Source organism: Somniosus microcephalus, chromosome 14 (assembly GCF_052327205.1).
Source record: "Somniosus microcephalus isolate GS21.2 chromosome 14, FLI_Smic_1.0, whole genome shotgun sequence".
Taxonomy (NCBI): Eukaryota; Metazoa; Chordata; class Chondrichthyes; order Squaliformes; family Somniosidae; genus Somniosus; species Somniosus microcephalus.
The window spans coordinates 94,921,101-94,943,214 of NC_141000.1; the positions used below are offsets into that span (position 1 = coordinate 94,921,101).

General features: G+C 44.4%; 1 protein-coding gene across 1 annotated transcript in view; it reads right to left on the minus strand.

Moving 5' to 3' along the window:
* Nucleotides 1–2,046: 2,046 nt before the first annotated feature.
* col8a1a (collagen, type VIII, alpha 1a) overlaps nucleotides 2,047–22,114 on the minus strand; it is a 250,600-nt gene continuing 230,532 nt past the window's right edge. The window contains exon 4 of the mRNA XM_086006988.1: nucleotides 2,047–6,825. Coding sequence (XP_085863114.1) covers nucleotides 4,892–6,825 — 1,934 coding nt within the window. The 3' untranslated portion in view covers nucleotides 2,047–4,891. The remainder of the gene's footprint in view (nucleotides 6,826–22,114) is intronic.

Consider the following 22,114-nt stretch of genomic DNA (forward strand, 5'->3'; position numbering starts at 1 on the left):
TCAAGGGGAGAGAGCGGGAATATGGTATTGAGATAGAGGATCAGCCATGATCATATTAAGAACATAAGAAATAGGAGCAGGAGTAGGCCAAGCGGCCCCTCGAGCCTGCTCCGCCATTCAATAAGATCATGGCTGATCTGATCCTAACTGCCAATCCACTATCACAGAACCATCTCCTGAATCTAACAGAATTAGACGCACGAAATAGGAGCAGGATCAGGCTACACGGCCCCTGGGCCCGCTCCACTACCCACAGGGCCATGTCCGATCCGAAACTAGACTCCTGTCCAAATTCCTGCCCGCTCCCCGTAACCCTTAATTCCCTTTACTTCTAGGAAACTGTCTATTTCTGTTTTAAATTTATGTAATGATGTAGCTTCTACAGCTTTTTGGGGCAGCATATTCCATGGACCTACCACCCTCTGAGTGAAGTAGTTCCTCCTCATCTCAGTTTTGAAAGAGCAGCCCCTTATTCTAAGACTATGCCCCCTAGTTCTAGTTTCACCCATCATCGGGAACATCCTCCCCGCATCCACCCGATCCAACCCCTTCACAATCTTATATGTTTCAATAAGATCGCCTCTCATTCTTCTGAACTCCAATGAGTAGAGTCCCAATCTACTCAACCTCTCCTCATATGTCCATCCCCTCATCCCCGGGATTAACCGAGTGAACCTTCTTTGTACTGACTCGAGAGCAAGTATGTCCTTTCTTAAGTATGGACACCAAAACTGTACGCAGTATTCCAGGTGCGGTCTCACCAATACCTTGTACAACTGAAGCAATACCTCCCTATTTTTATATTCTATCCCCCTAGCAATGAAAGTCAACATTCCATTGGCCTTCTTAATCACTTGCTGCACCTGCATACTAACCTTTTGAGTTTCGTGCACCAGGACCCCCAGATCCCTTTGTACTTCAGTACTTTCCAGTTTCTTGCCATTAAGATAATAACTTGCTCTATGATTTTTCCTGCCAAAGTGCATAACCTCACACTTTCCAGTATTGTATTCCATCTGCCAAATCTCTGCCCACTTAGCCTGTCTATGTCCCCTTGCAGGTTTTTTATGTCCTCCTCACTCACTACTTTCCCTCCCATCTTAGTATCATCTGCAAACTTTGATATGTTACACTCGGTCCCCTCCTCCAAATCATTAATATAGATTGTGAAGAGTTGGGGACCCAGCACTGACCCCTGCGGAACACCACCAGTTACTGATTGCCAGTCTGAGAATGAACCATTTATCCCAACTCTCTGCCTTCTGTTAGATAGCCAATCCTCTATCCATGCCAGAATATTACCCCAAATCCTGTGATTTTTTTATCTTAAGCAATAATCTTTTGTGTGGCACCTTGTCAAATGCCTTTTGGAAGTCTAAATACACTACGTCCACTGGTTCCCCTTTATCCACCCTATATGTTACTTCCTCAAAGAACTCCAGCAAATTTGTCAAACATGACTTCCCCTTCATAAAACCATGCTGACTTTGTCCTATTAAATTATGATTATCCATATTGAATGGCGGAGCAGGCTCGAAGGGCCGAATGGCCTACTCCTGTTCCTATTTTTTTCTAGCCCACAGTCAGACTCTTTCCCCCACCATTTGATTCTAGTACCCCTGCCAGTAATAGCACCCAAGTGTATTGAACTATATTAACCCTTGACGTATCTGTAAGTACCATGTATATAGGATGTTTTCCACATTGTTCTCTGAGCTGAGCAATCATGTGAATTTTATTTACTTTAAAATAAAGTAATTTAAAAAAGAGTGAACAAAGAATTTGATTGTATTGAGCCGATTATATCGGTTGGAAAGGACAATAGTTTCTGCTTTTTCAGGTCTCAGCAGATTCCAGTCAATTAGCACTTATGAAAATTGATATTCTAACAAAGGAAACAAAAAGTAAGAACTTGTAGAAATGTCAAATTAAGCAGGAAGCATTGCAAGCTGAAAGATTGCACATTCATTTACCATGATCATAAAAAAACCTTTAAAGTCATACGTAAAGTAACATTCCACAAAATAAGAAAGATTCTTCTCAAAGTGAAGCTAAAAATAAGTGTTTAAATATTTAATACAATAATTTCCAATTCAGTACAAAATAATTTTGATAATACAGAGTAAGCATTAGTTACCAGAAAAAAAGTTTGTTACATTACATTCAGGGTGTTACTGCAATCAATCAAAAATGAAACATCATGTCTTACTAATAGATGTCTTCTGCTTACTTTGGCGAGTTTTTAAAATTTGGTCATTTTACACTTAACATTTGAAGTTTTATGCTATTTATTTTCTTCATTTTTCAATTACTTTTCTCCTTATAGGTCCCCTCAACACGGCTTCTAAATGGGAAGAGTGGATAGGCGCCTTGCTCTTGGGTTCTGGTTTTGTTGTTTTACATAGGGTTACATAGGACATACAGCACAGAAACCGGTTCTGGTTCTGGAGAGCAGCTGACTAATTTTTCTTCACTCTCCAGTCGCTGTCTTTCCCTTGTCTGGCACGCCTGAGTTTCAAACCCTGCTGGATGGAGCAATTATGGGTCCAATCTTAAAACCCAGAACAGTGTGGTATGATATGTTGTAGCACCAACACACCATGTCACTGTATCCCCTTGAACAGACCTTTTATGAAAATGTTAACTTTATAAAAATGAAAATCCCACTGCACTCAATACTATAAAATTGTTACATTTGTGACCCGCCAAATAGCTTGCTGCAAAAAAAACTTGATAAAAATCAAAAAATGCTATTCCTAAAGGTAGAAACATTATCAACTCTGACATACTGTTGCAGTGAAGCACTTGTTAAAATAATGCAAATATCAGTTAAAACCAGGTAAACATATCGTGGTGCGGCTATTTATTGTAGATTGTAAACTACCAAGTAGGAATCAAAGAAAAAGGGTAGAAAAATGTACTAGAGATATTAATCGGCTACACCTTCTTTAATCTCTTGCATGTTATGGAAAATTAATTGGAAGTAAATTAGGAAAGAATTGCAATTGGAACTGTCAAATGGCAGGAAATGTGATAAATCAAACAGGCTGTGAAAACAATGTGACTGATTCAGTCTGTTGAAACCTGATGAAAAGTTGCCATGAGCTACAGAGATTTTATTTTAAATGAGAAATAATTTTAACACCTTATTTTGTTTTTAGTTTCATTTCATATTTTGATGCAGCCCTTCTATTCATATACAAATTTAGACAATCAGTAGTAAAACAAATAAATTATCGTTGAAAAGCTGGAAATTTTATTAATGGTTACAATGGGCAGATGCCATCAGAAGACTGTGGTTATGTACTTCAACTATCATGTCAGGTTCAGGAAATCTTGGACAAAACACAATATTGCTTCTTATATTTTGTTAGCCTGCTGAGATCTTTAAACATTTATTTAAGAAGAAATAAAAGCAATGCCCAATCTGCATGAAACTTTCCTTTCATTGATTTCATACTACCAGAATTGGTGGCACAAGCCTGTTTTACATATTCAACGTAAATTGTTTAGTAACTGATGTTTAAATTAACAAGCCCGTGACATAGCATCTGCTTATGTATCTGCCAGTGCATTTCTTAGAATCTTAGTAAATGAAGCACTAACATATGCACTCACTGAAGAAATGCCTAACCCAAAATGGTCTTCTGAGGGAAAAGTAGATAAATATTTCAAGCAGTCGAAGATACAAGGCTATGGAGAGAGAGAGAAAAGAGCATCTTGATTTGTTTTGATTACTCTAGCAGCAAGCCGACACATACACAAGGGACCAAATTGCCTCTTTCTCTACTGTCAACTTTTATGGTTCTAGGCTGTTTAGACAAAGAAATGCGCAGATGTCCAAGTGTACACATCTGGATAAATATTAGTGTCGTACTACATTTTTAAAAAAGGTAAGTGGGTGAATGAGCAGAAACCATAAGGCTACAGCGAACTGCACAAGTAATCCTTCATCTTCCCTCTCCTCAGAGGAAAATCAGTTCTTGATGTTTCACAAGAAACCTTAGATATTGCTTATTCCATTTACATCAGCTTGCAGGTCACTGGTTGTTGTTGGGAGTATTTTTTCACTGAGGAGTTGGATGATGAAACTTTGCAGTTCAGTACTTGGTAGGCTGCTATTAAATCCCCACGGTTCCCCAGGTGAACTAGATACTAACATCATTTGTTCATGTCTGATCGTGCTTTATTGATGAAAATAATCTTTTACCCCCTTTCACAGACAGGGAGGGTTACATTGTTAATGTAAGTTTCTTTTAGCAGTTTTTTGTGAACTTGCCCTTATAAAGAGGCAGGATTGCTTCTGGGAAATGGAACATTTTTTCCATGTTGCACCCAGTAACAGTATCGTGTACTCCTGGGTTAGTTATAACATATAACAAATGCAAAGCACTTTGCTTATATCAACCTGAAAACTTATCTCAACCCCAACTTTAGATGAATACCTCCTACAATTATGTGGCATTCAGAGCCTATTTCTTAAATTATCTCTGCTTTTAGCATCTCTGATTGTGATTGGAAAATTAGTTCCAATTGTGCAAAATGGTTCTCTTGTGTGGTACAGTCCACTGGGGACTATACAGAGGCTCTGCAAACTTACACTTGGGACTCCTATCAACTATCAGAACAAGGAAACTTTTATTTCATTGATTTGAGGTGACCCCTGGGTCTCAGTATTATTCTGTGTCTCCAAGCCCTTTAATATGCATTTATAATGTGTAAAACAGACATGGTCTACTCTTTCTTTGGGTTTACCTAACAGTAGCCTTCCATCAAAGAAAGAAAGACAGTTAATTATCCTACAAATGTCAGTCATTGCCTTTGTAGTGAAAATGTAGCTTTCATAAGGTAACAAAAATCATATTTTAAAAGCTTTACATGTGTACATTTTTTACATTGGATACAGTAAAAATCCAGAGAAAGATGAATGCACGTACGGGCCTGAATAAAGTCCTGCTGCTTGTTCAGATGGGAGCTGCATCCAGACTTTGTCTCCACGCGATAGTTCAAGAACTGAGCTCCCAGAAGCTTGGTCGAGGATCCCTTTCTTGTATTCATCGTAAGTATACATTTTTGGCTCATTGTTCTTATATAATGCAACCCATACATTAGCACCTTTACAATGAATATGATATGAAAAATAATAAATTCCTGGTATCTCACATGTAAAAATGCCAGTTTGTGGATTGTAACTTTGTCTGCCATTATATAGGATTTTATCAAACTTGACAGGAGATCCTACTGGTGGAAAAGGTATTGTGAGTTTAGCAGTGAAAGCCGGCATCTCTGGACTAATTCCTTGATGTTTCCCTTTTTTACTTGGTTGACTGATATATCCTTGTGGTGTCTTTATGCCATCAATTCCTGGCCCCATATCTGGAAGTTGAAACTGTCCTATATCTGGTTGGACAGCTGGTGGGCCTGGAGGTCCAGGAGGTCCAGGAGGGCCAGATACTCCTGGTATTCCATGAAGACCTTCTGGGCCAGGTTTTCCTGTTGGTCCAATGTGTCCTGGAACTCCAGGTTTTCCTATGCCAGGTATCCCTGGTGGCCCTGGTAATCCTTTCTCTCCTTTTGGTCCTGGAAGACCTGGTGGCCCGATTGGACCTCCTGGACCAGCAATCCCCGGTATTCCAGTAGGACCTTGGATACCTCTCTCTCCTTGAAACCCACCTTCCCCTTTTAATCCTGGTAGTCCTGGTGGTCCAGGTAAACCAGATGGGCCTTTATGTCCTACGTCTCCTTTTGGCCCTATTGGTCCTGGCAAACCTCTTTGACCTGGTTGTCCTTCTTCACCAGGATATCCTGGTATACCTGGCAATCCTTGTACACCGGGTTCGCCTTTCGGGCCTCGAGGACCTTGAGGGCCAGCTGGCCCATATTCTCCTTTTAGTCCTGGGAAACCTAAACCACCTGGTGGCCCAATTTGTCCTGGAAGCCCCGGTTGTCCTCGTTCACCTTGAGGACCAGGAATTCCAGCAGCACCAGCAGGTCCAGGTCCGCCCTTATGTCCCTGAATTCCTGGAAGCCCACCATGGCCACGTTCACCTTTTGGCCCTGGAAACCCTGGTTTTACTACTCCTGGCATTCCTGGTGGCCCTGGTAAACCTGGGAGTCCTTTTTCACCTTTTCCCCCTGGAAAACCAGGTTGACCAGGAAGTCCATCTAGGCCTGGTTTTCCCACACCTGGCATTCCTGGGGGTCCTTGAGGACCCTGTAGTCCTGGAAAACCTTGAGGTCCTGGTTCACCTGGGAATCCTCCTTTACCTGGTGCTCCAGGAGCTCCTGGAAGACCATTTAAACCTGGTTTTGATATACCTGGAAGTCCTGCAGGCCCTGGTTGTCCAGGTAGTCCTTGTGGGCCCTTTAATCCTGGTAATCCAGGTACACCTATTCCTTGTTGTCCCTTAGGTCCTGATAGACCTGCAACTCCTGGCAATCCGTTCTGTCCTGGCTCTCCTCTTGGCCCTTGTTTTCCTGGCAATCCTGGTCTACCTGGCTTTCCATATCCAGGAAGTCCTGAAGGACCTGGTGGTCCTTGTGGCCCTGGTGGTCCCATGGGCCCATGTTCTCCCTTTGGTCCCATGTCACCTTTGTGACCTGGCAATCCCATCCCTCCTGGTTTACCTGCTATTCCTGGCATTCCAGGCTTCCCAACACTTGGTAAGCCTGGTTGGCCTGGCAGACCTGGTTTTCCTGTTGGTCCTTGAATACCACGACCTGGTAATCCTGGCAGTCCAGGTGGTCCTATTGGCCCTCTTGCACCAGGCTCCCCTGATGGACCTTTTTCACCTTTCAATGCACTTGGATATGTTGGTATCATTTCTGTAGAAGAAAAATAATTAAACTGTAAAGGTTTGAATATAAATATTTGCCTCTGTTGACTATATAGCCAACAGATTTTAGTAGTTATGAAAATATTGAATCTTTTAATATAATTTAAGTGCAGGTGAAATATTTGAAAACCACATGAAAGAAAACATTAATTGAAATGTACATTCTTTAAATTTATCAAAGCAACTATTTATATCTGTTATATAACTTATTACTAATCTTATATCTGTGCATACCTCCTGTCTATAAAAGCTTACTTTATGTTATCACACTTTTCGTTACACTTTTGTGTCAACTTTTGCCATTATAAATTCCTAAGTCCACGTTAATAATAGAAAATCCCGATGTAAACTGGCTTCTGAAAATGTGTAATTAAAATGCTCTCCTGGCTAGCCTCCCAGCTTCCACCCTACATAAACCTGAGCTCATCCAAAACTCTGCTGCCCATATTCTAACTTGCACCAAGCTCACCCATCACTCCTGTGCTTGCTAACTTACATTGGCTCTCGGTCCGGCAATGCCTCAATTAAAAAATTCTCATCCTTGTCTTCAAATCCCTCCATGGTCCCGCCCCTCCCTCCCTCCCAAGTGTCAGCCATGTCTCAGTGGGTAGCACTCTCGCCTCTGAGTCAGTAGGTTGTGGGTTCAAGTCCCACTCCAGAGACTTTGGCCCCGATTTTCCCCCAGCCATCGGGCGGGGTTTCAGGCGGGCGGGAGGGGGGGAATCCCGAGTTTGGGGGTCCCGACACCATCCCGCCCAAAACCCCGCCCCACGTAAGTTTCAGGGGTGGCGGGTACCCGCCCCGCACTGGGACCCGCCGAAACCAGGCGGGAAGGGATTAGTGCCAATTAACTGCCTGTTAACAGGTAGTTAACAGGCAGTTTTTAGCCTAATCCCTATTTTGAGGGGCTTTGTGTGGGTTTCCCGACGGCTCCAAACCACGCCAGGTAGAGCAGGCGGGCCGTCGGGTTGAAGAAGTTGGAGGGGTCGCAATGTCGGCGCTCAGGTGAGTGATGGGTGCATGAGTGCAAAGGTAAGTGTGTTTGGTGTGTCTAAAGTGTGTAAAGAACTTTTACTTACCTGTACTTACCTTAGCAGTCTTTCTTCCTGTAGCCGTTGGGAGCGCATCACTCAGCCGGAACTTAAAGCTGAACGGCTGCGATCTGTCAAAAGTGACAGCCTTCAGCTTTGAGTGCCGGTGAGAGTTCTAACTGAGTCTGTGCAGAATGACTCAGCTTAGAACTCAGAGTGTCAGTGTTTCACAGCTTCAAACAGCTGTGAGACACTGATATTTCATCCGTCAAGAACTCTTGACAGATGAAATTTCAGTCTGTGACGTCACCTGTTGCCGGGTGGCCCTTAATTGGCCTGCTGAGCCCGCTGGGCAGGCTCAACAAGGTCAATCAAGGGAAAATCGCGTGGATTGGCCGGACGTCGAAGTAGGCGGGTCAAAAACCCGAAAGGGGAAGTCCTGCCTTCTTCCTGACAGGTTCGGCAAAATCTACCCCTTTAGCACAAAAATCTAGGCTGACACTCCAGTGCAGTGCTGAGGGAGCGCTGCACTGTTGGAGGTGCCGTCTTTCAGATGAGACGTTAAACTGAGGCATTGTCTGCTCTCTCAGGTGGACGTAAAAGATCCCGTGGCACTATTTTGAAGAAAAGCAGGTGAGTTATTCCCGGTGTCCTGGTCAATATTTATCCCTCAATTAATATAACAAAAAAACAGGTTATCTGGTCATTATCACATTGCTGTTTGTGGGAGCTTGTTGTGCGCAATTGGCTGCCGCATTTCCTACATTACAACTGTGACTACACTTCAAAAGTACTTCATTGGCTGTAAAGTGCTTTGGGCTGTCCTGATGCCGTGAAAGGCACTATATAAATGCAAGTCAGTCTTTCTTTCTTATCTCTGTAACATCCTCCAGCCCTAAAACCCTTTGAGATATTGCGCTCCTCCAGTTCTGACATCTTGCACATCCCCGATTTTAATCACTCCACCATTGGCGGTCGTGCCTGCTGTTGCCTAGGCCCTAAGCTCTGGAATTCTCTCCCTAAACCTCTCTGCCTCTCTACCTCTCTCTCCTCCTTTAAGACGCTCCTTAAAACCTAACTGTTTAACTAAGCTTTTGGTCATCTGTCCTAATATCTCCTTATGTGGCTCAGTGTCAAATTTTGTTTGATAACGCTCCTGTGAAGCGCCTTGGAACGTTTTATTACGTTAAAGGTGCTATATAAATACAAGTTCTTTTTGTTGTTACAAGCTCTGGTCGCTAGGTGGCACTTTATTACCTTTTTCTCCACAATGCTTGTTAAAAATATTTCATCCACCATTTCTAGATAACAAATTTCAAAAGCTTTATTCAGGTAAAGTTTATTTGATTTTTTTAAAATATGAAATGTATGCAGTAAATTGGAAAAGTTAATTATCCCAGCAGAAAAGCTGTTTGAACGCATTATATGAGTTGTGTTATTGAGGGACTAGCTAGTATTCATTTATTTAACATCTTTGTAGGCATGAATGGCATACCATCCTGTATGCATCGATATGTGGCTCAATGTCAGCTTTTCCAGTATGTACTGGAAATTCTATGACCATGTTTTTAATGCCCACATTATCAAGGCCACAGTCCAGACAGACAAATGAAAGGGCTAATTTTAATCTAACCCACAGGGTGGGGAACCCACACGATCTGCTGAAACGTTGGTTTTGCACCCTGCCCAGCATTGCTCTCCATAGACTTCAATGAAGAGTAAAATCGGGCGGGGCGGAAAGCCAACCCGATCCCGTCAGTTTCTCAACGGGCGGGTTAGATTAACACTGCTCCATAAGTGTCTGATCAGACCTCACAAAAAAAGAAATAAAAGATAAAAATACAAACTAGCATTCAAATGCTAGATGTTATCGTGCAATGAAAGAGGGCAAATCATGCAGCATGTTGCATTAGTGCAACCTACAATCTGTGCCACATATTGTACACGTGAATTCCCCAGTATGATCCACCTTTCAGATGGGCCGTAAGCAGGAGTCACAGAATGGATGCAAGCCAGTTTTACACAGGGGAAATGTGGAAGACTCGGACCTGGGCATGGTCTCTTAGCAGCTAATTATTGAGTGGCATTCACAAAGGTCATTTGCTTGGCCTTTCCATCATCCAACAGTGTGTGACATAGGAAAATCTATCAATAAAAATAGGAACATAAAAATGTTTAAAATAGGAGAGTATAAAGAAGGAATTAAATTGTTATTCAGTGCCACACTGGTACTACACATCATTTGGGATCGTAGCTAGATAAAATTATGGCGCATTGCTTTGATTAGGAAATTTAGAATTAGATGCAGGATTTATTTTTATACAGATGATTTATTTTGAGACATAGGGCTTGAATTTCCAAGCACTGTGGAGGCGGGTTTGGAGGCGGGAGTGGTGGGAAAATTGCAGAATCGGGGGGCAGGAACCCATTCCGCCCCCAACCCGCCTCCGTGCCAATATCCCAGGAGGCGGGTATCCAACCTGTGCTGGGAGCCGCCTCCCCGAGGCGGGAAGGGGATTAGTGCCAATTAACTGCCTAATCCCTATTTTTAGCCCTGAAGTGTGGGCTTCCCGATGGCTCCGAACCCCCACGCCAAGTTAGCGAGGCGGACCGTTGGTCTGAAGGGGTTGGAGGGGTCGAGATGTCCGTTGTGCAGGTGAGTGATGGGTGCATGTGTGCAGGGGTAAGTGTGTGAGGTAAGTGTAAAGTGTTTTAATAAGTTTTACTTACCTTTACTTTCTCCTGCAGGCTTCCTTCCTTCAGTTCTCGGGAGTCCCTCAGCTCACCGGTACAGAAAGCAGAATGGCCGCTGAACTGTCAAAAGCTGCAGCCTTCTGCTTTCTGGTCTGGAGAGATCTCTAACTGAGTCTGAGTAGAAGGACTCAAGTTAGAAGACAGACTGTCAGTGTTTGACTGCTTCACAGAGCTGTCAAATGCTGATTTTTCATCTGTCAAAAGCTCTTGACAGATGAAATGTCAATCAGTGACGTCACCAGTAACCAGGTGTCCCTTAATTGGCCTGCTGAGCCCGCTGGGCGGACTTAACAAGGTCAATCAAGGGAAAATAGCGTGGGTTGGCAACAAGTCCATGGAGGCGGGACTACAACCCAAAAAGTGGGAGTTCCGCCTCCATCACGTCCCCATTGATAAATTTGAGTCCATAAAATATCCTTTGTAGCTATTATTTTCCTTCAGCTGCCTAGGCCCAAAACTCTGGAATTCCCTCCCTAAACCTCTCCACCTCTCTTTCCTCCTTTAAGGCACTCCTTAAAACTTACATGTTTAACTAAGCATTTGGTCATCTGTCCTAATAGTATCCGAATAAATAAATAAAAAATAGGAGTCAAAGATAAAGGAGTTGGACTGGAACTTTCAGTGGAATGAAATGTGTTTTACCCTAGATTAAGTGGTTGGAAAATAATTGAAAATCAATCTGGACATTTGAGTAGCTGAGACTTGCCAGGAATTTCCTCAAAGGTTTCTCCAAGAGGGTGGCCATGAATATGAGTAAAAGAATTTATATGGACGGAGAGGTTTAGGGAAGATGAGAGGGCTATGAATTCAAAGGAGAGAGGGCAAGGGGAGCTGAAATGAAAATTGAAATCACCAAAGATGAGTCGTTCAGTGCAGAGATGAGGGCAGAAAGGAGGGAGAATATCTCAGTGAGAAATTGGGGTGGGGCTTGGGGTGCAGTAGACAATGACGATTTTAGAAGAGAAGTGAGAGGGTTGGAACAAGGCAAGGCATTCGAAGAAGGAGAAAGTACCGAAAGAGATGGGAAGAGACCAAGGTGTGGTTTGGTGGTAAGTGCCACACTGCCAGCATGTCACTTTGGGCGGGACAGATGGTGAAAAGTATAGCCAAATGGGGAGCCTTTAGTAAGAGGCACGGTGTTGCCATCCATGAGCCAAGATTCAGTCAAAGCTATGATGTCAATTCAATAATTCATAATAAGGTTGTGGATGGGAAGGACCTTGTTTGTGAGTGATTGGACTTTCTGAAGGGAATGCACTGCCTGATAGTGTGGTGGATACAGAATCAATAATAGCCTTCAAAAGGGAATTGGATAAATACTTAAAGGAGAAAAAATTGCAGGGATATGGGGAAGAGCAGGGGAGTGGGACTAACTGTATTGCTCTTTGAAAGAGCCGGTGCAGACTCGATGGGCTGAATGGCCTCCTTCTGTGCTGTACTATCCTAGGATTCCGTGAAATGCAGAGAGGGGCGGTGAATGTTGGTTTATTAGCAGAGTCCAAGGCGGTGGTGGTGGGAGGGGTGAGTGGGATTGGAAGGTTGAGGTTGGCCCCCAGCAGGTGCACTGGGGGTTAAGGTCTGCGATAGTGGAGAATGGGCCAGTTAGGGCTGCTGCTTGTAAGGAGACAGCGTCGTGTGCCTTGATGAGCCCTTCAGAAAATGCCAAGGGAGGCACAGAGGGTGGCTTTGTGGGCTTAACCAAGGGGGAATTCAACCTTGGCAGGCAGAGGGTTGTGTAGCGATAGGGGGCCGATAAAGTTCCCAAGAGGGGAGAACACAAGCACCAGACTGCTAAGAACAGATGCACATGCAAGTACTAGATTCACGGGGCAAACACATACACACAGCACCAATACTTAACCTTTTGTTGGGAGCCTCTGGTGCTCCCTTTCAGGACTGCTGGTTAGGACACATCTGGATCAGGGAAACCCCACTCAGCACTGATGAAATTCCAGGAGGGGTCCTGTTTAAAGTGGCCACCAGGGATGCTTGAATATTGTCTGACCCAAAATGGAATTGGACGTCTTTCAGGCGTCCTTGGGGCGTGGGACACAGGCCTACAAAATTGGACCTTCTCTCCCTATTTCACGCCTGAAAAATGGGCACAACACAGGTCCAATTTCACCTTTCGGACTCGCACAAGTATCAGGCATGCAAGTGTTCATTATTACCTTTACATCAATTGTGTACAATTAGTTTCTTCTCCTTCCATTGTTTTATTGTTATAACGTATTTACTGGAGTCCAAAAATGTATTAATATTACTGGCACGGATGGACTGAGACTGGGGTCGATTTTCATAAAGCTGTCGGGAAGGAGGCGGGACTACAACTTTCGGGTTTTAGTCCTGCCTACATCGACGTTCGGCCAATCCACGCAATTTTCCCTTGATTGACCTTGTTAAGCCCGCCCAGCGGGCTCAGCAGGCCAATTAAGGGCCACCCGGCAACAGGTGACGTCACAGACTGAAATTTCATCTGTCAAGAGGTTTTGACAGATGAAATATCAGTGTTTCACAGCTGTTTGAAGCTGTCAAACACTGACAGTCTGACTTCTAACCTGAGTCCTTCTACACAGACTCAGTTAGAAGTCTCACCGGCAATGAAAGCTGAAGGCAGTCACTTTTGACAGCTCGCAGCCATTTTGCTTTCAGTGCCGGCTGAGTGATGGACTCCCGAAACCTAGAGGAAGAAAGGCTGTTAAGGTAAGTACAGGTAATTTAAACTTCTTTACACACTTTAGACACACCAAACACACTTACCTTTGCACTCATGCACCCATCACTCACCTGAACACCGACATCGCAACCCCTCCAAGTCCTTCAACCCGACGGCCCGCCTGCTCTAAGCTGGTGTGGTTTGGAGCCGTCGGGAATCCCACACGACACCCCTCAAAATAGGGATTAGGCTAAAAACTGCCTGTTAACTACCTGTTAACAGGCAGTTAATTGGCACTAATCCCTTCCCGCCTCAGGTCGGCGGGTCCCAGTGCGGGGTGGGTACCCGCCTCCCTTGAAACTTACGTGGAGGTGGGTTTTGGGCGGGATGGTGTCGGGACCCCCGAAATCGGGATTCCCCCCCCCCCCCCCCCCACATGCCTGAAACCCCGCCCAACGGCTCCAGGAAAATCGACCCCGATGTAACATATACAAGCTGTTTGTAGGCTAATTTTCTGCCTTTTTCCTTTCTGAGTCCTAAGTAATTGTTGCATTAGCAGAGACTGGAACCACAAATATAGAGCTGTAAACAGTCTGTTAATATTACAAATACACTGAACTTAGTACTGTGAAGTAGACACACAGCAAGCAGAATCCCTTTATACTAGATCAAGTGTATGGCCCACAGACTCCCTAACTGGCTGACCATCCTTGTCCACTGGAAAAATGTGAATTTGGACAGGAAGCGCAGATTGGTTGGATTTCCCGCATAGTGTTGAAAGTCCGGTCCTTCTAAATTGGGTGCAAATTGTCAATCCCCTGGTGCTGTGATTTGAAATTTGGAGGAAGTGCTGATTGTCTGAAGCCCGGTCCTTTTAAAGGAGGCTGCGGATTCTCTTTCACCGTGTGGTCATTGGTGGTCGGGCTTCTCCTTGCTGTTGTTGCATTGAGTTTCAGGTGAGTGTGCTTTAGAATAGTCTTTACAGACTTGATGTTTTTCTCAGATTTAGTACTTTATGCAGACTTGAGCGTGGTTGGGGAGTTCGGGGGTGATTGCAGGGGATGGTCGGAGATTAGGGGAGAGTCGGAGATAGCAGGGGGTCGGGAAGATCGGGGGTTATTGATTGCGGGGGATTGGGGGTTGGTGATGGGATTGGGGAGAGCTGGAAATCATTGGGGTTCGGGGAAGATCGGGGGTTATTGATTGCAGGGGATTGGGGAGATGGGTGTGTCGGGGGAGATGGGTTGGATCGGTGATTGCGGGGGGTTCAGGGAGATGGGTGGGGGGAGAGCGGGGTCGGTGATGGGGAGATCAGGGGAGAGGCGAAGTTCACGGGTTTGGGGAAGATCGGGGGTTGGTGATCTCGGGGGAGCTGGGTAGGGGGAGATCGGGGGTTGGTGATCACGGGGAATCGGGGGAGCTGGGTGGGGGGAGATCGGGGTTGGTGATGGGCGATTAGAGGACAGGTGGAGATCATAGGGGTTGGGGGGGGGATCGGTGATCGCAGGGGGTCAGGGAGATGGGTGGGGGGAGATCAGGGGTCGGTGATGGGGGGATTGGGGGAGAGGCGGAGATCATAGGGGTTGGGGAAGATCGGGAGTTATTGACTGCGGGGGATTGGGGAGATGGGGGTGTCGGGGGAGATTGTGTAGGTGGGGGGAGGGTTTACAGGGTTTGCTTGTTGGATCTGGAGGAAACACTCCTGCTCCTCCTGGCCCACAAGCAGTGCTGCAAATCTAGCTGGATCTAGCCCTGCTCGCCTCCTTTTACCTGCGGGTTTCCCGAGCCCTGGGAAAGCCAGCCAACATGGCTTAAAAATAGAAACCCTGTAGAAATGGAGGTACGGAGCCTCCTTAAAAGGTTTCAATGACTGACCCGCCTCCTGAGAGCGGATTGGTCATCCGCCCCTCACCCCATCGCCGTTAAAACCGGAAGTGGGCGGGTTAGAAGCTGTTGGGTTCCTGTTTCTCATTTTAAACATTTTAACCTTCCAGCCAACCCAAACCCACCCATTTTTGGGGATTAAAATAACCCCCAGTGCACCCAAGCTTTTGTAATTATCAGCCTCTCGAGGAACACAATCACTGAGAGAATCAATGATTTAGCTGAGAGATTGGTCCGCTTCAGGACAAAGCAAAGTCAACTGTTTTTTGAATTGCAGTTGACAAAAGCACTGATGTAACTGGAGCTGATGAGAACATGTGCATAATGGAGGAGCTTGTAGAATTGGCATTGATGAGCGCCACAACAAACAATCTCTTTGACAGCTTGGCGGGAGCTCTGGACAAATGGAAGTTGGACTGGACAAGTGTGACTGTGGCCACAGACGGGCCAGAAAAGCTGGAGTTGTGACAAAATTGAAGGCCAAATTGCAAAGTATCAACCCAAACCAACAGTTTCTTGGTTTTCACTGCATTTTACATCAAGCTCTGTGTAGTAAATCTTTGAAAATGAATCATGTTCGGGATGTGGTTATAAAAACTGTCATTTTTCTTCAAGCTGCAGCTCTCAACCATTGGCAGTTTAGCCGGCTTGTGGAAGAATGTGAAGTTCACCATGGACTGCCATATCACACCGTGGTTCAGTGACTAAGTCGGGGAGCTGTGTTGAAACATTGTTTTTAAAATTGTGTGGTGAGATCACACCTGTTCTTAGATCAGAAAGATCTTACTGATTTACAGGACATTGAATGGCCTCAAGATCTTGCTTTCATGGTGGATATTACGGAGCACCTGAATTAGCTCAACAAAAGGAGCACAACCAAGTCGTGACAGAACATTATGACATTTGCAACTTTGAGCTGATGCTTCAGCTGGTGGAGAAGCAAATTTCCCAGAGTAACTTGGCACATATTCTCACCTAGAAATCACTGTGACACTATGTGACACTCATTGTGTTGGCACCACATGGGCGGTACATGGGCAAGTTGTTGAACTGAGAAAGGAATTTCAAGAACAATTCTCTGACTTCAGGAACCATGAGGGAGAGTTTGTAAATTTCAACACACCTTTTTCTGTCCATGTGCATGATGTACCAGAGGAGCTCCAAATGGAAGTTATTGAACTATAGCGTGACATTCTGTTGAAGGACCAGTCTTCCAATATTGGTGTTACCAAGTTTTATCAATATCGGGAATCAAATTATCCTCAGGTCCTCTTCATCAAGAATCCTTTCCATATTTGGAACCACATACATGTGTGAACAAATACTCTCCACCATGCCAAGTGGCCTATTCCTGCTCCTATTTCTTATGTTCTTATGCATAATCTAAACTACTTTCTCAACTTTGTGACACAACCCAGAACTCGGTACTCAGGATAGCCAAAGCCCAGTCATTTGCTCCAAATGTTGATGCAATGGTTCAAGCCAAGAGGTGCCAGGTATCAGGCAATGAATTATATTTGAAATGTAATTACAGTTGCAATGTAGGAAATAAAATCTAAGTTTAAGTAAGTACCAATATGTTTTATCTTTATCTATTTCTATTTTAATAACTTGCTGAATGTGGCCTGCCCCGACTACCAGGATATCGGATCAAGCTCACCATATAAAATGAGTTTGAAATCCCTGCACACGATCAGCCTGGTCTTTTTGCTGCACCAACTGGATCTTTTTGCAGTTCCCTAATTATACAATTCTGACAGAAAACAATAAAAGGATAAGAAACTAGTTACGCGTGATTGCTGTGAGGGTAATCATGCATCATTCCCTGCACTAAAGTCCTCCTTTATTTCTTTCTCCTCCTATCCTGAAGGCACTAGCTGACTTTTGCGCTGAGGTACAACTCTGCGAGGAGTGGTTTTCCTCCAGTACTTCACTAAATTTCCAAGTGATCACTTCATGATGGGAGAGTTGATGAACTGTTGGGGAAGTTAATGTACTAGAAGAATGAGCTCTGATGGGCTGGGCTGAATGGCCTTTTCACAACATTATCTTTTCTTCTGTTCTTATGTTTGACCTGTGACCCTGAGAGTTGTGTGTGGGGGTGGACTATTCGACTATGGAGGGGTGTCACAGCAAACCCACTCTTGACCTCTCTTCGCCTTTGTGTCACATCAACACATAACACTTTCCAGCAGGAGTTGCTGGGTAGTGATCAGGAGTAGGAAACCTGGTCAATTTTTCCCCTACTTCAAAGCACTGAAGACACTTATAGCACTTCAGTTCCTATTCTGGTTGAGATCAGCTAATGTTACAGACCAGAGATCGAACTGAGAACGTTCATTGATGGTGTGGCTTGGCTATTGGCTGCCATACCCAGCTGAACCATCGGGAGGAGCCACTGGAACGCTTTCATCTCTGACCGTAATTGAATTCTGGCACTGACAAGACCCAAGGAATTCTTTTTCAGAGGAGAATGATTCTTCCCAGCCCAGAGGAGTTATGTTTCATCTACTAAAACTACAGTATATTCCACATTTTAAAAGAAAACTGTCTTAACCAAATTGAATTTAACCGTTTAAACACTTCACAGTGCTTTGATGATTCTACAATTTGCAGTAAAGCCCCCTGTTTGACAGAGTCAGATTGCATTGGTTTTGTTTCTATTAACAATTGCGCTTAAAAAAAATATTTAAACAGAACCCTGGCTGAATATTGGAGCTTTAGGAATTCCTTTGAATTGTTTCCTAATGAAATTTTAATTTACTGCAGTAAATAGATGTTATTGGGCTTTGGAAGCAGTTCAGATATGTATGTAACCAGCTCAAGAGCTCTCATGTTGTGTGTGTCTATTTGAAATGTCTGTTCAATGCATTTGTTTCTGGGAAAAGTGCGGTTTGGTTAAGAATTTTACAATGGGAACTAAGCAAACTGATTCAAAGCAAACTGATTCATCCCAGGTGATGGTTTCCCTTTTTAATAAACCTTTTATTGGGCAAATTAGACTATTTCTTAGTGGGATGATGCAGACCCACATATATCTTGTGCTGCCTTTGTATTATTTCCCTCAAAATTGTTACTTTATTCAGGTCAAGATCATATCTTGTACTTCTGAATAAACATGCGTAATCTAATGCTATCCAGCATTTCTTTGGGCATCAATACACTAGTTTCATTGAAGCGTTCGAGAGGAAATTGCCTCATGCAGTGCACCAAAATTAATGAGGTCACTTTTTCTTCTGATTTCCACAGTGCCAGTTAAATCACCTTTTTTAAAAGAGCAGTTTTGTAGCAATGTTCAACTTGAATTGACTTCAGTCTATGGCTGAATAATTATATATGGGCTCTGGGATGAGCAGACTTGATGGGCTGAATGGTCTTTTCTCATTTATGTTCTTATGAATGCTATTCAGAGGTAGAGTAATGGATTCTTTTTTTGGGGGGGATGGGTGGGTGGGTGGGGATGGCTCAGAGCAGAGTTCTCTCTGAAATTAATTCATGGTCCAGCGGTGGTGCCTTGGCTACCCTATTAATGTTCTCTCCATCTCCGTTTTGGAATGCTGGTGTACACTTTGCATGTTATTGCTTATGGGGACAGGGAGAGGGAAAACACAGCTTCACCGTTGAAATGAACACAATGTTGCAATGCCAAAAATGAAAGCGAATTATGCCCTAAATGTTATTGAAATGTATTTCTTTCAATGGTCAGCTGTCATAATTGTAGCAATACCTTCCATATTCACAGACTTGTCCAACCATTGATGTAATACGGTGAATTACTATACTGAGGTGGGCAATAGCTAATGTAGATACTGAGACAAGTTCAGCAAAGTGCGATCCTGGATTTGAGTCTTGCTAGACAGGAGCATGAGTCAGAGATAGGGCTATACCATGATTCTCCAATCTGCATTCCTGTCCAGTGAGGCTCTTCTCTCGGGGCGCAGCCTGGCTGAATGTACCCCTTATTTGTCAGTTTGGCTCAATAGGTAGCACTCTTGCCTCTGGGTCAGAGGTTGTGAATATAAACCTAGGACTTGAGCATATAATCTGGCCTGACGTTTGTACTAAGGGAGTGCTGCATTGTCTGAGATGTCATCTTTCAGATAAGACTTTAAACTGAGGCCCCATCTGCCTGTTCTGCTGGAACTAAACTCGATTCAACTTAATTCAAAATTGCTTAATTCAAATTATTGCATAATTCAATTTTTGTAGTGCAGACATGACCTTGATTTATCAGGAGTAGACTGTGAAAGGTCCCATGACATTGCTCAATCAACAGTTGGGATTTTCCCAATATCCTAGCAAATACTCATATTCAAGCTACACCCCCAAAACAGATTAACTGGTGATTCATCACATTTGTTGTTCGTGGGACCGTCTCTGCCCAAATTGGATGCCGTGTTTTCTTGCGCACTTCAAATGCAATTCTTTGGCTGTGAGAAGCTTTGGGTCATTGTGAGGATATAGAAAGTGCTATATAAATGTAAGTTCTTTCTTTTTTTCTAGACTCCTAAAACAGAACCATTTGATATACAGGTTGAATAATACACTGTCCCCTCCAGTAGCTCACCATGGAACCAGCCAAATCATGCCCTCACCTGGGCTGCGATTTCGCCAACCGAGGCGGGTCTGGTGCGGCCAGGGTCAGTGGCGGGGTGCGACCTCGCTGCTGGCTCCAGCCCGCTCTGTAGAGTGATCTTACGCTGATTGGGCTTGTTAAGCCCGCCCAGCATGTTTGCCGGCTAATTGAAGGAAGTGGGCCTGATGACATCATTTGATGACGCATCAACAGCTGGATTCCTTAAAGGGACCACGCACAAATTGATTTTGACAGTTGTGCTGTCAGCGTTCTACAGCATTGAGGTACTGCAAACACTGACAAACACTGCACAGAGGTGCACGGCTGCACCCAGGCTCTCCCATGACTCCCTCCATATGCTTATGGAGGGAGTCACAGTACGCAGGGAGGTTCTATTCCTTTCCCATGGGCAGAAGAGACCTCCCCAGGAGATCAACATAGCCTGGTTGCACATTGCACAGGAGGGCACAAGCAGGGATGTCGTCGGGAGAACCAGGCTGCAGTGGTGTAAACCTTTCAATGACCTCAGCAGATCACAAAACGTTAGTACAAAGCCACACTCAACCTCATTCTGCTGTGCCTTTCATCACATCCCCATCACTCTGCCTTCCCTACCCTACTCCTGCACATCCTTATTCACACCAACTTACCTTGCACCTCCACCCATCCCTCTCTATCTACATTATCACTTCCCCATCTCACTAGCCACCCCTCACATTCACCCTCATCCTAGTCCAATCAGACCAACTAACAACACACAAGGATAGGCACTTGGGTATTTTAGCCAATGTTCATGTGAAGTTTCTGTTAATGTGCTGTCAGACATTGAAATCTTTATTTTCAACACTTTGCTTTCTTGGACAGATTTATGTGCACCTTTGGAAGTGGCTTAGTGAGTTGCAGTGAATGGTGAGACATAACAGTACCCCCCACAATGGTGACGAGTGTGAAAGGAATGGCTTGGGCATTGTAGGGATGCTTTATGGTGCTGGTGTGGGGTGGTGCCAACCTGACACAGCATGTGGCAGCGAGGGTGTACAGCGTCAAGTGAAGTATATCTGGCCATGGTGAGGCCATCCCTGGTGTCCCGGGCAGCAATGTGGTCGGGTGCTGATGCCCTGTGTCCTGTGCAGCATCAGTTGATTACAGAGAAGGTTGGTGGTGTTGTTGGTGCTGCTGTTGTTGGGGCTGATCATGGTGGGATTCTGAGGACCAAGGTGAGATAGTTTCAAGGGCACTGATGCTGATGTAATAGATGGCAGGTGAAGTTGAGATGACAGAAGCAAATCTGTCAATGGTCAGAGAGGTTGTTCCAATGAGGTGGCACTGGATAGAGAGTTGGCTTCAAACACTTGCAAGCTGCATAAAGCTCAATCTATCTTCTAACTGCAGTAAGCAACAGTTTCTGAGCTTGGAAAGTGAACAGCTATGAGATGGGAGTTTTTATACCACTTTTGCAGCTGTCAAGTAATCAGATAATTCAATGCTGAATCCACTCACAACCCGCTGAGCTGACGTGATCCCCGGGCAGTGTATAACCTGTGGGGGAACTCGTAAAATTGAAAGGTAAGCTTAAAATAGTATTTAAATGCCTCTTAACAATCTCTTAATGATCTAAATTGCCTTCCCTGCCGCTTGGTGTCAGGTCTCTTCAGTGCTGACAAACCCGACATCTGGGAGACTAGCGTGGAGGTGGGTTGTCAAAAAAAAATTCCCACCAGACTCACTACCGATCGCGCCCGCTGACCCCCCAGAAAATCCCCCCCCCTAGTGTCCAAACATGGTTGCTGGATGGCAGTCAAGATCCTGGTAGACTTCTTCACACTGAGGCCAATTTTAGTGTTTTTTACTGTCATCCCGGCTTGAGACTGGCTAACTTACCATAGACTGGAACTTTCCTACCCTGTATGACTCGCTGTGCAAACCCATTCAGATTTACATGTAAATAAAATCTCTCAGTTTTCTACTTTACTTTTTTGACATTCTTTTCCTCTCCCCATTATTTTATGTGCATCTTATAAACTGTTTCTTGAATGGTTTTCAGAATAAATAAAGCTGGTTGTTCCTCATATTTTAATTGCCTTGTTAAGATACCTCGAGGTCCAGGATGAGGCCATGGAGGACCATAGTGTCAGCCATGGCTCAGTTGGTAGCACTCTTGCCCTCTGAGTCAGAAGGTTGTGGGTTCAAGTCCCACTCCAAAGACTAAAATCTAGGCCGACACTCCAATGCAGTACTGAGGGAGTGCTGCACTGTTGGAGATGCTGTCTTTTGGATAAGACATTAAACTGAGGCCCCGTCTGCTCTCTCAGGTGGATGTAAATGATCCCACAGCACTTTTTTGAAGAAGAGCTGGGGAGTTCTTGTCTTGGCCAAT